Genomic DNA, 16,950 nt, shown 5'->3' with positions numbered 1-16,950 from the left:
TAATTTTGTATTGATGATACTCAAGACCTAGGTCTCTTTTGCAAACTTGTACATGAAGGTTCTACCATATTTGCAAATTAAACCAGAATTTCTCATATTTGCAAGTCCTCATTTTTTGGCTGTTTGCAAATTTTATCAAATTAGAAACAAACATGATACTACTACTTTTTCATATTAACTCTTATCTCCTAAATTGTGTTTTTAATTTCAAATAGCAACAACTTCCAAATCTATTGAAAAGCATGTAGCATTAACAGAGAACTTTAAGACTAAACAATAATTGTCATGTCAATGGTCATCTCTGTACATTTACAATTTTTGCCTATGTACACTGGTTACTATTTTGAGTGATATAATGGCAGGTCCACTAATGAATAAGGAAAGAGTCATAGAAAAACCTATTAGTATGTTTTACCACCTTTAAGAGGTTTCTGAATGCTTTTAAATTATTTTTCACGAGAAATTGAATGATTAAGCCTCAATAATCCCAACCAAGTAACTACAAAACCAAAATTGAATGAAGTCCATCTGGTGAATTGCTCAGAAATAAAAAAATACTGCACAAAGCCAAACAGGTGTGTGCTGTAACTCTTGTCATTCCATTTTTACCTTAACAATCACACACCAAAGTTCAGATATAATTTAATAAAAATTCACTGGAAGGATATGCATAAAAACAAATTATATAGATAATTGGAACTTAAACCAGTATATGCATCATGAAAAAAAAAATTATTTATAAAACAAATAAAATGCATCAATTGTCTAAACAACCTCAAGATATATTTTCAAGCTATACATTGTCTAGAGTTAATCAGGCCTATAAAGTGAAAGCCAAACTATAATATATTCCAGATTGACCTAGTTCTAATTCAGTGAATTATTACTTCGTTTTTTGTACCAATAATAACTTTGTTTTAAGAACTATTTGGAGTTCTTGTAGTTTAAATTTTAATTTCTGAAAATTATCACTTGAAAATTAGTGAATTATTACTTAGTTTCAGTTTTGTATAAAATTTTACCAAAATATGCAAAAATGGGGCAAGATGCATGAGACTAATTATGCGAACCTGTTAAAATGGTACTTCCAAAATCACCTATGATAGAGAGGGAGAGAGAGACTTACATGGTGCTCTTTCGATTCCTTGCAAGGCGAAGGAGAGACGACCGCTGGCACAAGCGGAGGAGAGATGACCACTGGCAAAGGCTGAGGTGAGGCCAATGCGAGACTGATCGCTGAGCGTTGATCCAGTGGTCTGATCATTGATCTAGGCGGAGATAGAGGGGTTTCTGTTGGTATAAATTTTCAGAATATTCAAATAGTTAGAAATTAATTAAAATAAATCAAATTGAAATAGAGTTACCCGGATCGTGCGAAGCACTTTCCTTAAGCGTATTCTGTCTCATCGTGCAAGATGGAACCGCAACCAAGATAATCCGGGGTTGTTGCTCCTTAGGCACGCCATGGAAGCAACTGACGATAACTCCGTAATATCCAGCATAGATCAGAATTTGATTAATTGGAATAAAATATAAATGGAGGATTAATCAAAGGACTTTGTGTGGGAGTAAATCAAAGAAACATATTTGGTTTTTATTCCTCGGATGCCTTTCAACAGAGAAGGATGTACAATTTATAATATTCAAAATATTAGCAACTTATGCGTTGATTAATTGTCTTAAGAAGAGATTAATAGAGAGATTAATTAGATACGTAGATGGCTCTCTGTAACGCCTTAATATTAATTATTAAATTAAATATTTTCATTTTCCGATATCAATCAGAGAACATAATTCATTGACTTTATTGTACCTCAGTTATTTCTATGAAATAAATATGAGATTATTCAGTTTAGCCCCTCAAGCTAATTAATATTACAAACGGTGATTTTAATAATTTTTAGTTTTTAGAACTCAAGTTCCAACAATCCCCCACAAAACTCAAAATTTAAGAATATCAAACGGAAGATTATATAGAAACAAATTGCTGGATATTAATATTGTGCATCGATGAAGTAGTTTAGAGACTTTGAACTTCATCTAGTATTGATAGCTTTAATTTGGAGGAAACATAGTGAACTATGTCTTGAACTCGTTCCTTTTATCCAAAATTCAACCACCACACACACAACATGGAGCTTCTCGTCGCGGTATGCGCATTAATGGCCTTACGCAAGTCTTGGATTTTCATGAGAGTCTTAAAGGCTTACCCATGCCTTGCACCGCGGCCGTTACAGACACTCTCATATAGGTGAGTTCCTACCAAGGATATGTGTAGATTTATATCCTGCGGAAATTACCGCCTCGGTTCTCATTAAGAGCTAAATTGCTCAACCTACCATCTACATAGAGCACACTCACCATAGGGATGGGGTTTGGAGTCAATGCTCCTTAAAAGTGTGCGCTCTTTTGGTCAACTTATCGGCTTGTTATTACCCATTGAATCTCTGTCAAGGGATTGCCTATCAGAGATTGGGTTGCCACCGCAAGAAGACCCATTAGGGCTAACACCCATCCCCCTCGATGAAATTATTAGGACTTTAATTTTAGTCCATTATATATATAATTTTTATGTCGGTCAATCATCACTCATTATTTGAGCTTGTAAGTAGTTTCTTTTACCTGTCAAAGAAACTTGCAAAACAATATCCTTCGAATAATTGTAATTAGCAATAAACTTCACATAATTATTTCAATAATAACATGAGATAATTAATCACATCATGGTGAAACAAAATTTTAATCACAAATATCATTATGCATGCTTAATATCATAATATACATTAAATGTAGATTCGGTTTAATATTTCAATGTTTAAACCCTCACACATTTTCTGCTATATATACAAGGAAATTATTAAACCTCAATTATGTAAGATCAACTGCTATATGAGATAATTATAGTACAATCTCATTAAATTTTCAAAATATAATATCTAACCAAATTACATATTTGGTCATCATGATCAACTAAATGAGTATTTTTTTTTTCATACTCTCATATTTTGTTTTCCTTTATCAAATTTATCATTATGTCTCATAAGATTGAGAACATATATTTAATATTCATGTATATTTATGTCATGTATATTTAACAAAATTACATAGGTTTTTATAATATTTCTACATATATTTTAACCCCCACAATTTCACTGTATATATGATTAGAGAAATATCTTTCTATGAAATAATAATAATAATAATTATTATTATTATTTTTAACATTTATTCATATTTGACCTAGATGTATCGATTCCATCTTTGATGAATTTAGTAGTATATTTCTTTACAACAATATTCTTCATCAAATGCTTCACTATTTATTTTTATTCGAATCATTAAGGAGATAATCAAGATGGTTAATAAAAGATTAAAAGATCATTCAGGAAATAATGAATGTTTATAATAGTAATGACATTCATTTCAGTTTCTCAGGCATAATATTAATTAGATTTTTTTTTTCTTTCGGTTATAAAATATCAAAGTTAATGATCATGATTCAATGATCAAGTTTAATATTTTCTTTATTCATTTTTCTCCCCGATAATTAAAGAGATAATCAAGGAGGTTAATCAATGATTTACAATTACAAAATCAGTTATAAGATAATTAGTTAGCCTTTCAGTTTTGTTGGCTGTAATAATTAATTATATTATTCAATTATAATAATTAATTACATCATTCGGTTATATATAAGACTAAGTGATTATGCGACAATTAAGAGTCAACATTAATGTCATTTTAATATCAATTAATTTCCACCGAAGACCCTAGACAATTATTTGCTAGTGACCCTCAATTTATTTTATATTATAAATAAGTTCATTATTAAATATTTACCATAATTGTATATCTAATTGCTTGATTGAAAATTCATACAATCAGATTTCAATTTATTTAGATCTGATTTAGATAGTAAGACATTTATAATGTCTAGGAAGGAATAAGATTTTAATTGAGGTTATTATTAATTAAGGTCAAATAATGAGATCACATTAAGGAAAAGTTTTTATTTTCTTTCCTGTAATATCAAATAAGAAAAGATGACAAATAAAGTCTCTTCAATTAATTTTCTTCAATGGTAAAGATTGAAGAAACATAATATATATAAATATAGTAAATGTTTCAAATTATATTTATCAAATTCTGCATTTATAGATCAACGATTAATTACTTAAGCAGTTATTATCTAAATTATAAAGTATATATAAAATCAACCTTACGGATAATTATTTATCATATCATTATAATTTTTTTTTTCTAAATCCAGAGATCTATGATTTACGACTTTCAATGTTGAATATAATTAATTGTTGCTCTTTATTCTACATAACATATATAACATAGTTTAATAATTCATTTTACTACTCTTATACCAAAACAGAGATATCTTACATGTCTCTACTCACAAAATTTTTCTGCAGTCTCATTAGATAAAAATCATTTATTTTACAGTTAGAAATTGAATAATAACTTAATTAAAATAATGATCTAATTTCCCAATTACAATTTAATCAAATTAATGACTGAATATTTCACAAAATCAAATTGATAGAAATCCTATCAGAATAATTGGGATCATGTAATTATAATTCGGTGCACATATAAAACTTAAACTAATCTAAATGCTACTTAATTAAAAATGACCGAATTTAATTTCAGATTTTTGAATATATTAAGAAATTTCATAGTACAACATGAACTATTGTAATTTTATTAAAGGTATTGTATCCTGTTATTTATTTCACTATTTCATGGTTAAATTCGTTGGTACAGGTACTTCATGCTTCATATATTCTCATCACTACCAGATTAATAGAGTAAACAGATACTTAATGTATATAATCAAAATTCGACTCAGTTCATTAGAACTACAAATAATATAATTAATCTATACTATTTAACTATCCGAATCAAGGAAATACGCTTAAGATTGTTGGTATAAATTTTCAGAATATTCGGATAGTTAGAAATTAATTAAAATAAATCAAATTGAAATAGAGTTACCCGGATCGTGCGAAGCACTTTCCTTAAGCGTATTCCGTCTCATCGTGCAAGATGGAACCGCAACCAAGATAATCCGGGGTTGTTGCTCCTTAGGCACGCCATGGAAGCAATTGACGATAACTCCGCAATATCTAGCATAGATCAGAATTTGATTAATTGGAATAAAATATAAATGGAGGATTAATCAAAGGACTTTGTGTGGGAGTAAATCAAAGAAACATATTTGGTTTTTATTCCTCAGATGCCTTTCAACAGAGAAGGATGTACAATTTATAATATTCAAAACATTAGCAACTTATGCGTTGATTAATTGTCTTAAGAAGAGATTAATAGAGAGATTAATTAGATACGTAGATGGCTCTCTGTAACGCCTTAATATTAATTATTAAATTAAATATTTTCATTTTCCGATATCAATCAGAGAACATAATTCATTGACTTTATTGTACTTCAGTTATTTCTATGAAATAAATATGAGATTATTCAGTTTAGCCCCTCAAGCTAATTAATATTACAAACGGTGATTTTAATAATTCTTAGTTTTTAGAACTCAAGTTCCAATAGTTTCGCACAAAGAGAAAGAGGGGTTTGGCGAAATAGAAGAAGAGGCGGAGATAGAGGGGTTTTGCACAAAGAGGCGTTGATCCAGGCGAAGATAGAGGGGTTTTGCCCATGCAAACCAACCCGAAGAGGAACCAAGGGCGGAGACGAATGCGAGGGAGAGGGTTCCGGTTGTATAGTCGTAGGTGAAATGAGGAGGAGGCGTTTTTGAACTGCAGTGGCAAAATAAATTACTTGTATAAAGGGCAAAATTGGAAATACAGAAATATGTATATCAAAATAGTATAAAAATAGAGTATAAATGGAAATTTTACAAATAACTAAGTTTATAATGGCATTTTTACAATTTCCAACTTTCGAGTGGCATTCTCACAATTTCAAAATTTTGGAGTGGCATTCTCACAATTTTTCCTTAAAAGTATATAGTTTTTGTCGTTAATTTTAAATTCAGTTAAATTTTATGTAATCATGTTCGTATTGTTGTAGTGCGCAGAATATTCAAATTATGACTTGAGTCTAGGGAAGATTATTTTTTTCATAATTTATTTTCATACAAAAAATAAACCAATGAAAAAAGTAATTAATCAATAATATTCATGAATGATATTACAATAGATTGAAACAATGATATATTATAGGAGAGCAAATAGGTTCAATATTCAATATTTCATAGAAAATATGTTGGAGGACTTTTAATACAATACGTACGTTTGATTTTGTGTGATATCTTCTATTACAATAAAATACTACAATTTATTATTAACTATTTTAATCAATTTATTATAGTCTTGTTGCATGAAAATTTGTATAGCTTTTGTTATTAATGTGTAATATTTATTGCTAATACGTGTGAATTTGTATCTTTAAATGACATACTACAAAATAAAAAATTACAGTGATTAATGTGAATCTATATTATTAAATAACATTTTAAAAATAAAAATAATTCAAGTATCTCACAAAAATAAGAGAGTTTAGAAAAAATTTCAAGAAAATAGAAAAATCATGACATCTAATGTGATGCTTATGTATACCGAGTAGGTATCTAAATAAATTTAGAATGCAATTAAAAAGACATAAAAAATATATTGAATAATAAAAAGCAGAATGTTTGATTAAAAGACATAAAAAATATATTGAATAACTGCTTAATTAAAATACTGATATTTAATTAAAATATATATCTTTTAATCAAAACTATTAACGAATCACAACATCTATTTGCTTAATACAATAATGGAGATAAGAAAATGAAATATTAAATAGAGCCGACCGATTATGAGTCTAAGAGAGATGAATAAACTAAACTGGAGAGTATTGGCTGATACTATCTTCACTGATCTGTGGGGTCCCCATGTTTCACTGGCTCCACAGTTGACCTCTCATCCCCACTAACCCGCATTATCCCATTTCTCGAAACACCTTGGCAGTTGGCACCCATTTCTCCGAATCCGGTCCCTGCTTATGATATAGGTTTCCTTTTAATATTAGTGCGGATCTAGTCTACATGAATCTTAAAGCAGATCAAATGGTTAGAATTCATTAACTCAAAAGATTTTCTTTTGAGTTCCTGCAGAGGATATCTCAATTCTAGCTTCTGGTCTCTAACTTGCCGAATTCAGATCCAGTGAAGTAACTCAATTTTTGGATTTTAAATCGGAACCGTCCGATTCGAATCCGAGATGATCTATCCGAAGTGGAGCACAAATCTCAATACATGAATTCGAATTCCGAAGCAATCTAGATCGACGGATTCGAATCGAACGGTCTCGATCCAAAATCCAAAGATTGGGTTACTTTAGGGGAGCCGGACCCCCGACTTGCCTGTTACTACCTACCTTCGCCCCTGGTTGGCACGCATTTCTCCTCATCTCAATTCTTTCTAGCTTCTGGTCTCTCTTTCTAATTCCTAATTTCTTCCTTTAGCTCATAGGCTCATAGCTGATCATGGAGTTCGTGGCATCAATATTTGAAAATGTGTTCCGGCCTTTGAAGGACTTCTTTGCAAAAAGCTACGGCTACGTGGCAGCATCTCACTACTACATCGATGAACTAGAAGACGAGATGAACGAACTGAAGAGTAAGAGGGACGATGTAGGGAGGATGGTAGATGCGGCTGAGCGCCAGGGCCTTGAGGCCACTAGCCAGGTAATTAATTCATTGATTGAATTGAATTGAATTGAATTGAATCCACCTTGTGACTTAACCTAGCTAGCTAGATTTGTCTTTACTTTAGCAATACATAACATACCTGCTCAGGCTCAGCATTCACAGCCCAATTATTATTATTAATATTAATATTAATATTAATGTAACTGTAGGTTAAGTGGTGGCTGGAGAGTGTTGATAAGCTGGAGGAGGAAGTTGGGTTGATCAAGTCTGAGTACGAGGCCAGACATCGGTTACCAATGGATCAGGCTGCCAGTATTCGCATTACATACCTGCTCAGCAAAAAGGCAGATGAGACCATGGAAGAGGTGCGTAATTTGAAGGAGAGGACTTTTGCTAAAGTTGCTGATGAGCTCGTTCAGGTAATTAATATCATTTTTCGTTAATTAAGATCCTTAATTTACCTTCCACTACAGATCTAGGTAGAAATTCTCATTCAATACATACAACTACTTATATTAGATTATCTAATTAGGCATGTATGCTTCAGATCATCAAATCTCACATCATCATTATCCGATAGATACCTAAACCTAAAATTGAAATCATTAATGCACATTTTCAAAACAGGTTCGCTTTGAAGAGATGCCAACAGTGCCTGTGGTTGGAATGGACCCAATAATGGAGCAGCTTAAAACATCCCTAGAGGATAGCGAAGTTGGCATTATCGGTATCTTCGGCATGGCTGGTGTGGGCAAGACTGCCTTGCTAAACAAGTTTAATAATGAGTATTTAGTAGGAGCAGAAGGAATCAATGTGGCTATCTATATTGAGGTCACACACGATTATGACCTCAACAAAATTCAAAAGATCATTGGTGACCGGCTGGGTCTTTCATGGGATAAAAAGGGCCCAAAAGAGCGTGCGGTTGTTTTGTACAAAGTGCTCAGCAAGATGAATTTTGTGATAATTTTGGACGACATTTGGGAGCCAATTAACCTGCGGATGCTTGGCATCCCAGTGCCAAAGCAGCAATCAAAGAGCAAAATCTTCCTATCCACACGAATTGAAGACGTGTGCGATCGAATGGATGTGAGGCGAAAGGTCAAGTTTGATTGTTTGCCCTGGGAACATGCATGGGAGCTGTTTCAGGAGAAGGTTGGTGATGTGCTAGCACATCCTAACCCGGAGATCCATCGTCTGGCAGAGACAGTAGCAACGAAGTGTGGGGGCCTCCCTCTTGCACTTATCACAGTTGGGCGCGCTTTGGCAAGCAAGCGCACAACCAAAGAGTGGAAGCATGCCATCACCGTGTTGAAGATTGCACCGTGGCAGCTTCTTGGAATGGAGAATGACTTGCTTGTGCCCCTCAAGCACAGCTACGATAACCTTCCTAATGACAAGTTGAGATTGTGCCTATTGTATTGCTCCTTATTTCCAGAAGATTTTTCGATTTTTAAGGAGTGGATCATTGGTTATTGTATTGGCGAGGGTTTCATTGATGACCTGTACACCGAGATGGATGAGATTTACAATAAGGGGCATGATCTCCTTGGAGATCTTAAAACAGCCTCATTGTTAGAAAGTGAAGATGAGGAGCACATCAAGATGCATCCCATGGTCCGTGCTATGGCCTTGTGGATTGCATCTGATTATGGCACCAAGGAGACAAAGTGGCTGGTACGTGCTGGTATTGGCCTGAAGGAAGCCCTGGGGGCTGAAAAATGGAGTGAGGCCGAGAGGATTTCTTTCATGAGGAATAACATTTTTGAGCTGTATGAGCAGCCCAAATGCCCATCTCTCAAAACTCTTATGCTCCAGAGCAACCCTACGCTGGAGAAGATATGTGATGGGTTTTTCCAGTACATGCCAACTCTACGTGTGCTGGACCTTTCACATACATCCATTAGTGAGCTCCCCTCAGGGTTAAGTGCATTAGGTCAACTTCAATACTTAGATCTGTACAACACCAACATTAAAGTCTTACCGAGTGAGCTTGGAGAATTGGTCAATCTCAGATTCTTATTGCTCTCCCAGACGCCACTAGAAACAATACCAAATGGAGTTTTGTGTCGTCTGACACTACTTCAGGTCCTTTACATGGATCTCAGTTATGGAGACTGGAAAGTTGGCATTAGTGGAAATGGGGTAGAATTTCAGGAGCTGGAGAGCTTGCGGCGACTCAAGGCTTTTGATGCCACAATCAAAACTCTTGCCGCTTTGCAAAGGCTAGCTCAATCACCTCGTCTTGCAGGGTCCACACGCAACCTCCTGATTAAAGCTGCAGCTGGTTTGAAGACTCTCGAGCTCCCATCGAGTGACTTGTGGAAAAACATGACCAAATTGAAGAGAGTTTGGGCATGGGGTTGTGCTGATCTGGAAGAGGTGGTAATTAATGGACCTGCTGTGCAGCATGACAATGATCCCAATATGTTGAGTAATGTAATTCGTCGTGGGTACAACACAATTCCTGATGAGGAGCAATTGGTTCTTCCTGACTTGGAGAGCATCATCCTCCAGCAACTTCAGAAGGCAAAGATTATATACAAGGGAGGTTACTTACAACAGCTCACGTCGCTTTTTATCTGGCACTGTCCTGGGCTGGAACATCTGATCACTTGTGCGAATGATGAAGATGAGCAGCAACTGGTCATTATCGAGGCATTTCCAAAATTAAAGGAGCTATATCTGCACGGATTGATGCAGTTTAAGAGCTTTAGCACTGAGAGATATCTGCTCTCTTTTCCTTCTTTAGAAAACCTCAAGGTGATTGAATGCCCCCGGCTAAAGAAATTTGAGTTATCGGCTAAAGATTTGATGGAGATTCATGGTGCAAATGAATGGTGGAATGCGCTTGAGTGGGAGGATGATATGGAGGTTAAAGAGAGATTCAGGCCCCTATTCAGGCCTTTGCGGTGATTATAGAGGCACTTTACTGCCCTTCTTTATTTAATTGGATATTTATTTTTGTTCTCTCCTTCTGTTGTTTGAGCTAGTTCATTCCTTTTCTTTTGGTCCATTTGAGAGCTTGAGATGATGCTGTTGATGTTTGAATCTGTTATAGTGTTTTGTAAAAATATGGTCAGATGGTAGTGGTTTCTCAAATACCCAGATTCCAGAGTTTTGATAAGAAACAATGAATACAAAACTTTGATGTAATTCCTTTTCTGGAAGTTTTGATATAATGCCAGCATCATGTATCATCTGTAGCTTTTTATTAAAAATTTTTCTTAAATATTATGATGAATAATGTGAATTTAAATGTAGAACCCACAGAGGAAAAGTAAAAGGGTATGGAACACATTTGATCATTATCTAGATTTAATGTATAAATCGAAACCTCAGCTGATATTAAATGATCAGTATAGATTGGAGCATCTGATCCTCTCTTATCAACTACAATAATAAAAACTGGGTAGAAAGAAATACTTTACACTGGTCAGTGCTCCATGTTCAAACAAGGTAAAATTATGTGTTTTGTTGCAACAGCCAAGATTGCAATGCTGTTTTTTTCAGTTGATGGTTGAGGAGTCATGTGTTGTTAATCAAAGTAAAAAGAACAAGGGTAAAAAGTTGCTGAGAAATTAATCAAAGTAAAAGAGGGATCTTTTGTACTGGAATCTGGTAAGATGCACACGATTGCTTTTGAAACTATTTCTTACTGCTTTTTTATATAATGCGATTCTGGTATCAGTGAGGGTCAAACCTGTAACTTTTCCTGATATGTTTATTTCTGTCATGTTTCTTTCTGGTACAGTAATTTTTCTTCATCTGCACCTTTACCATGCTGGTACAGTAATTTCTGTCATGTTGATATAGCTAATGGTGTGTTGCTTCGAACAGAAAACTGGTATTGTACCAGTTTTATCTACTGTGTTTTTTTTTTTTTTTAATGGTTGTCGGCAAAATACCAACAACAAATATATATTAGAACAATAAAAAGGTTTCTTTACAAAGGGCCTATCCCTCTGAAAGTATCATTAATGACCATGTTGCCGGTACACGTAAAGTGGTACTGCTACTTTATTGTAAAGTTCACAAGATAGCACTAACATCAGTTACTTTTGCTAAAGCTTGTTGCTTGCTTGCTAGAGCTTGTGATAGAGTTTAGTATTTAAAAATGTTGAAATTTATATGTTTTCCCTTTTTCTTGTCTTGCTGGTTTGATTAAAGTCCTGATAAATGAAGGTTTTCAAAGAGAAATTTGAGCTTGACTATTTTTCCTTCCCTTACCCTTGTCTGTGATGGAGTATCAATCAATACCAAACTCTGGTTTGCTATCTGATTGAGTTGATTAAATATCCTCTTTTTAATGATTGGAACATGATCAATAACGACCATTTCTCTTGTGGCCTGATTTTTTTGTAGTGTGGGCTAAAACGGGCCTATTTATATACCACAATAGGTTACTGAACGAGGCTAAAATATATTTACTTTGGATAGTATGTATGTTCTGGGCTGATATCCTTTGATCAACTAAACAAAGTTCATACAATGTGCAAGGCCTGAGGGATAAAGAGGTAGCACTGTAAAAGAAATAACCTCAAATGCAAGATATGAATATTCTTCCAGTCAGGAAGCAAAGGATAACTTTACTCCTAGAAAAGGAAGCAAAAAAGCAAGCAAAAGTACCCCAAGTCCAGCGCAGCCAAATCATATAAAAAAAGTGCAAATTCTTTGCTCTGTAAACATGTACAAATCAAGGAAAGAACCTTGTTTACCGTGTTAGCCGAAATGCTCACATGCATCCATCCTTCTATAAATGCGGTTCAACAAAACCCAAGGTACTCACAACTGACCTTCTTATTTTCATACTCATCAAATAGCTAGCATAGTATCCCCCAATTCGCACAAACATCCGATATCATAAAAATGGCGAAGGGTTTGGTTGTTTTCTTGTGCTTTGTTCTATTGGTATCAATGACAGCTGCAACACAGTTCAAAGTTGGTGGTACCGGTCAATGGAATGTTCCTGAATCCGGTGCCAAGTCTTATAACCAATGGGCACAGGCAACCCGGTTTAAAGTTGGTGACACCATAGGTAATTAATTTGCTTCCATTTTCCTTGGTACTTGCTTCTTTTCTTCTATGAACAACTTGATGCAGCATATGCCAATCGCTTAGAAATTGTACCATTGGAAGCTGGAATGACCATGATATATACATTATTGAAATTTTGATGTTATTTCATCTTATACTATTAAAAGGCTTTATTATCTTATTAATTTTATTTATCTTCATATTTTTTACAGTTTTCATTTACCCAGCAAACAATGACTCTGTACTCCTAGTAGATTCGAACTCATACAACAGTTGCGACACATCATCTCCCACCGACCGGTTCAGTGATGGAAACACAGTTTTTACATTAACTAGATCCGGGCCCTTTTATTTCATCAGTGGAAACCAGGACAACTGCAAGAAAGACGAGAAGCTTCACGTAGTCGTCTTAGGAAACCACAACAACACTGGCTCAGCACCTTCTCCATCTCCTTCTCCTCCTGCTGAAGCTCCATCTGCTTCATCGCCTCCACCACCTCCTTCTAGTGACGGAAATATTGCACCTGCCAGTTCTACTCCACCACCTCCGAATGCAGCATCTCTCCCCGTGATCAGCCTTATGGGAATGCTAGGCTTGGTATTTGTGCCTTTCTTGAATCTTGTGTGAACTTCATCTATGCTGGATTTAAGAGAAATGTGAGTTATTTTGAGGGGATTGGTTTGTTAAGATGTGACTTATGAATCTTAATTATTATTATTATTTTTTAATATATAAGGTGTGAATGTAATGGTTAGTTTGATTGTAATTTGTAAAGCGGATTGATTTTTTATATTATTATATATTGTTGAATTTGAAAATTTCCATTTCATGAAGAACATAATTCACCTTAATTTCGTTGGGTTGAAATTAAGGGACAAGTGCAATTTGTGACCCAAAAAAATGTATCAATTAGACTAGTTTAGCATGTGAGAACTGCTTAATTATTTAGTGTCCATATATCACTCTTTGTGGTGATATGTACCTATTGGCTATGGATGTTATTAATTTGTCGCAGAAATATGACCGAGTTGTCCCGTGCCTATTCGGGGATACTTGAACGGTTGAGATTTTCTAAATAGTCACGCAAATTAAATATGAGATATCTCAGGATGCGAATTCCACTAGAACGTCCGGATTCATATTCAATGCAATACTAACTCACTTAGGACGAATTTCAAAATAGATCCTCTATAATTAAGTAGGCACCGAATTTTAATCTCTCGACTAAGATTCAATTAATTAAAGCTAATTTTACTCCGGTAATTAAAATCCCATTAGGAGTATACAAATCCCACTAGGATTAAGATGTCGTTGGAACCAAATCCGTTCATCCAGTCATAATTAAAATAATAAGAGTATTTAGTTTTTTTAAAAAAAAAAAAAAAACATAATTCATGTTTTAATTATGACCGTTTAAATCATAAATGAATAAACGAATCACTAGTGGAAAAACAGAAATCAAAATCGGCTTATCTGAATCGGCTGTAAGAACCAACCGATACTCATAACTATCAGTATCGGTTCTATAACTAAAACCGATACTAATATCCACTGAAACCACAGAACCTGAGCTAATTGCATCGGTTCTAATATTACAACCGATGCTGATAGTATCGGCATCGGTTCTAAACTAAAAACCGATGCTAATTATCAAGTATCAGCATCGGTTCTTAGCTTAGGAACCGATGCTGATAGTGCTATTTATTTAAAATAATGCGGATTACTAGCAGCATCGGTTCCTAAGCTAAGAACCGATGCTGATAGTTATCAGCATCGGTTCTTAAGCTAGGAACCGATGCTGATAGTGCTTCCCTCTCCAACCAGCGCCTCTATATTCTTTAAAACTTACAAATTTTTCAAAACACCCAAAACCGCAAACCTCAAAACCCTCTCCTCCGCCGTGACCTAGCCCTGATTTCAAACCTCAAAACCCGTTTCTGTGTTCTCTTCTCCGCCGTGACCTAGCCGTGACCTAGCCGTTTCCATTGCTCTTCTCCTCCGCCGCTCCGTTGGCCCGGGCCTATTTTCTCCTCCGCCGGCTCCCTTTCTCGGCCCTCTCCTCTCAGTCCACTCCCCTCTCATTTTAGGTAATTTTGCTATCTTAGTTTTGCTATTTTAAGTAGTTTCAAATTAGTTCAAATCAAATCAATTCGGTTTCAAATCAACCAAACCGAATTTATAAATTGTTTACAATTCGGGTACCAAACCGAATTTAGAAATTGTTTTTGAGATTTGTTTGACATTTGAGAGAAATTTGTTAGAAATTTGTTAGAAATAATTTGATTAATTCGGGTACCAACTATTTTAAGAATATACTTGTTAGAAATTTGTTACAAATTTGATAGATTAGGGTACCAATTTGAGAAATAATTCGGGTACCAATTTAATTCGGGTACCAATTTAATTTAGAAAATTCTTGTTACTAATTTTTGTCGAGAGATACATTAGAATTGGTTTAGTTACTAATTTTTGTCGAGAGATACATTAGAAAATTCTTGTTACTAATTTGGGTTAATAATTGGTTTAGTTACCAAACAAAAATAATTGGTTTGGATTTATTTGTTGATTTAATTTGAATTGGTTTGAAGTTAGTTTGGATTTATTTGGACTTTGAATTTATTTGGACTTGGATTTATTTGGACTTGCAAATTCAGATATGGAAAGCAATAGTGAGACAGCCTCGGCTAAGAAACGAGGAAGAGGGCCTAATGCAATCAAGGAGAAGTTTAACGAGAAAGGGAAAGAGGTGGAACTTGACAAGTTTCACAGGCCGGTTGTTACTAGGGATACAACGTCTTTTCCAACGGAATTCGGTATAATGGTGAGAAGGAATATTCCTATAAGTTTCGTATTGTGGAAAGATGTTCCAGAAGAGAACAAGCTGAAAATATGGGAAACAGTGAAGGTAAATAACGTAGTACTAAGTTCACAAGCTTTCATTTGATATTATCTAACTCTAAATTTTGATTTCTATTTGTTTGGCAGCTGAGATGGGGTATAAAAGAGGACGTAAAAGTGAGGAACTATTATTATCAGAAGATGGCTACTTATCACCGGAGGTGGCGATCCGAGATGACTAAATTGTGGCGCGCGGGTGAGAGGCCCGATTTTACCAAGCAAAATATGGAAGAAAAAGACTGGGAGGTATTTGTCAAGTATCGAGAGACGGAGGAGTTTCAGGTATGTTTATTTATGCGGATCACCTACCTAATCTCTAAGTAAGCATTCAAATTCTCTTATAATTAAGGCCTACAATGATTGACTTGACATATTAATTGTAGGCTGCTAGCAAGATTGGAAAGGAGAATCAGAACAAAAACGAGTATCCGCATTTCTTAGGATCTAGAGGTTACATGGGCGAGGGTTTTCGGAGTAGGCTTACAGATGCTATGCAGACGATTGCAGACCAGAAAGCATCTAGTGATCCGTCTTCCCAAGGCTCAACAAGTGCATTGAAACCAGAAGAGGTCCTTGATATGTCGATTGAGCATAGGCATGTCACCTGGAGACTAGGAAGACAAAAGCTCGATAAGGAGACCAAGGAACGCTTTTATCCAGAAACATACACACCGGTCATCAAGAAAATTGTAAGAATTTTAGATATTGTCATTCATTGAAACCTCTACTTTAATTTATTAGTTTAAGAATTTTAGATATTGTCATTCATTGAAATCTCTACTTTAATTTATTAGTTTATAACATGTTGTCATTCCAGGAAGAACAAGAGGCGGCTATGAAACAAGGCTTGTTGGCCGTCGAACGATACGACGATGTTCTCGGAAAATCTCTGCCAAATCCGGAACATCCTGGGAGGGTGAGAGGAGTGGGAGGTTTGGTCCCTATGAGAAAAACATATGAGAAGAGCTCAATAAGGAGGAGACGCGCTCCCTCGAGTTCTGAAGAAAAAATGAGGGAAGAACTGAGGGAAGAAATGAAGGAGAAAGTAAGAGAAATAGAGGTGAGACTAGAAGCAAAAATGAGGGAAGAAATGAAGGTTCAACTTGCACTTTTGGTTCAGCAGTCAATGGGCCAACAAGTTCAGGCGTTTACCCCAACAGTCCTTCAGAGCAGCAGCCAGTCAGTCAAACCAATTACAGATCTTTCCGAGTATACTGAGGTAATGCAAATTCAAATTCAATAATATTCAAATTTCACCATTTATTTTCCATTACATGTTGTGCTGTTCATACGTTTTAGTTTATTCGAGTAAATACATATATCTGAACAGGAGG

At 34.9% G+C, this 16,950-nt stretch overlaps 2 protein-coding genes across 2 annotated transcripts; both read left to right on the top strand.

Annotated features, from left to right (window-relative positions):
- Positions 1 to 7,451: 7,451 nt before the first annotated feature.
- LOC144565384 (disease resistance protein SUMM2-like) lies at positions 7,452 to 10,777 on the top strand. The gene is made up of 3 exons (XM_078315122.1): positions 7,452 to 7,716; positions 7,890 to 8,099; positions 8,308 to 10,777. The coding sequence occupies exons 1-3, from the start codon at positions 7,516 to 7,518 to the stop codon at positions 10,594 to 10,596; spliced, it is 2,700 nt and encodes an 899-aa protein (XP_078171248.1). The 5' UTR covers positions 7,452 to 7,515; the 3' UTR covers positions 10,597 to 10,777.
- Positions 10,778 to 12,458: 1,681 nt separating this feature from the next.
- On the top strand, positions 12,459 to 13,539 carry ENODL9 (early nodulin-like protein 9). Its single transcript, XM_078315001.1, has 2 exons — positions 12,459 to 12,718; positions 12,930 to 13,539. Exons 1-2 carry the CDS (start codon positions 12,550 to 12,552, stop codon positions 13,343 to 13,345), a joined length of 585 nt encoding a protein of 194 aa, XP_078171127.1. The 5' UTR covers positions 12,459 to 12,549; the 3' UTR covers positions 13,346 to 13,539.
- Positions 13,540 to 16,950: the final 3,411 nt, after the last annotated feature.

This window comes from Carex rostrata, chromosome 14, assembly GCF_964058835.1.
Source record: "Carex rostrata chromosome 14, lpCarRost1.2, whole genome shotgun sequence".
Lineage (NCBI taxonomy): Eukaryota > Viridiplantae > Streptophyta > Magnoliopsida > Poales > Cyperaceae > Carex > Carex rostrata.
This window is presented reverse-complemented; position numbering and strand designations above follow the sequence as displayed.

What these genes read in the sequence shown, in the direction of transcription:
- LOC144565384 (XM_078315122.1), top strand. Translation starts at nt 7,516, where the DNA reads ATGGAGTTCGTGGCATCAATATTTGAAAATGTGTTCCGGCCTTTGAAG. An exon ending in GCCTTGAGGCCACTAGCCAG is followed by an intron (nt 7,717 to 7,889) that starts GTAATTAATTCA and finishes ATGTAACTGTAG; the next exon opens with GTTAAGTGGTGGCTGGAGAG. An exon ending in TTGCTGATGAGCTCGTTCAG is followed by an intron (nt 8,100 to 8,307) that starts GTAATTAATATC and finishes TTTTCAAAACAG; the next exon opens with GTTCGCTTTGAAGAGATGCC.
- ENODL9 (XM_078315001.1), top strand. Translation starts at nt 12,550, where the DNA reads ATGGCGAAGGGTTTGGTTGTTTTCTTGTGCTTTGTTCTATTGGTATCA. An exon ending in TAAAGTTGGTGACACCATAG is followed by an intron (nt 12,719 to 12,929) that starts GTAATTAATTTG and finishes TATTTTTTACAG; the next exon opens with TTTTCATTTACCCAGCAAAC.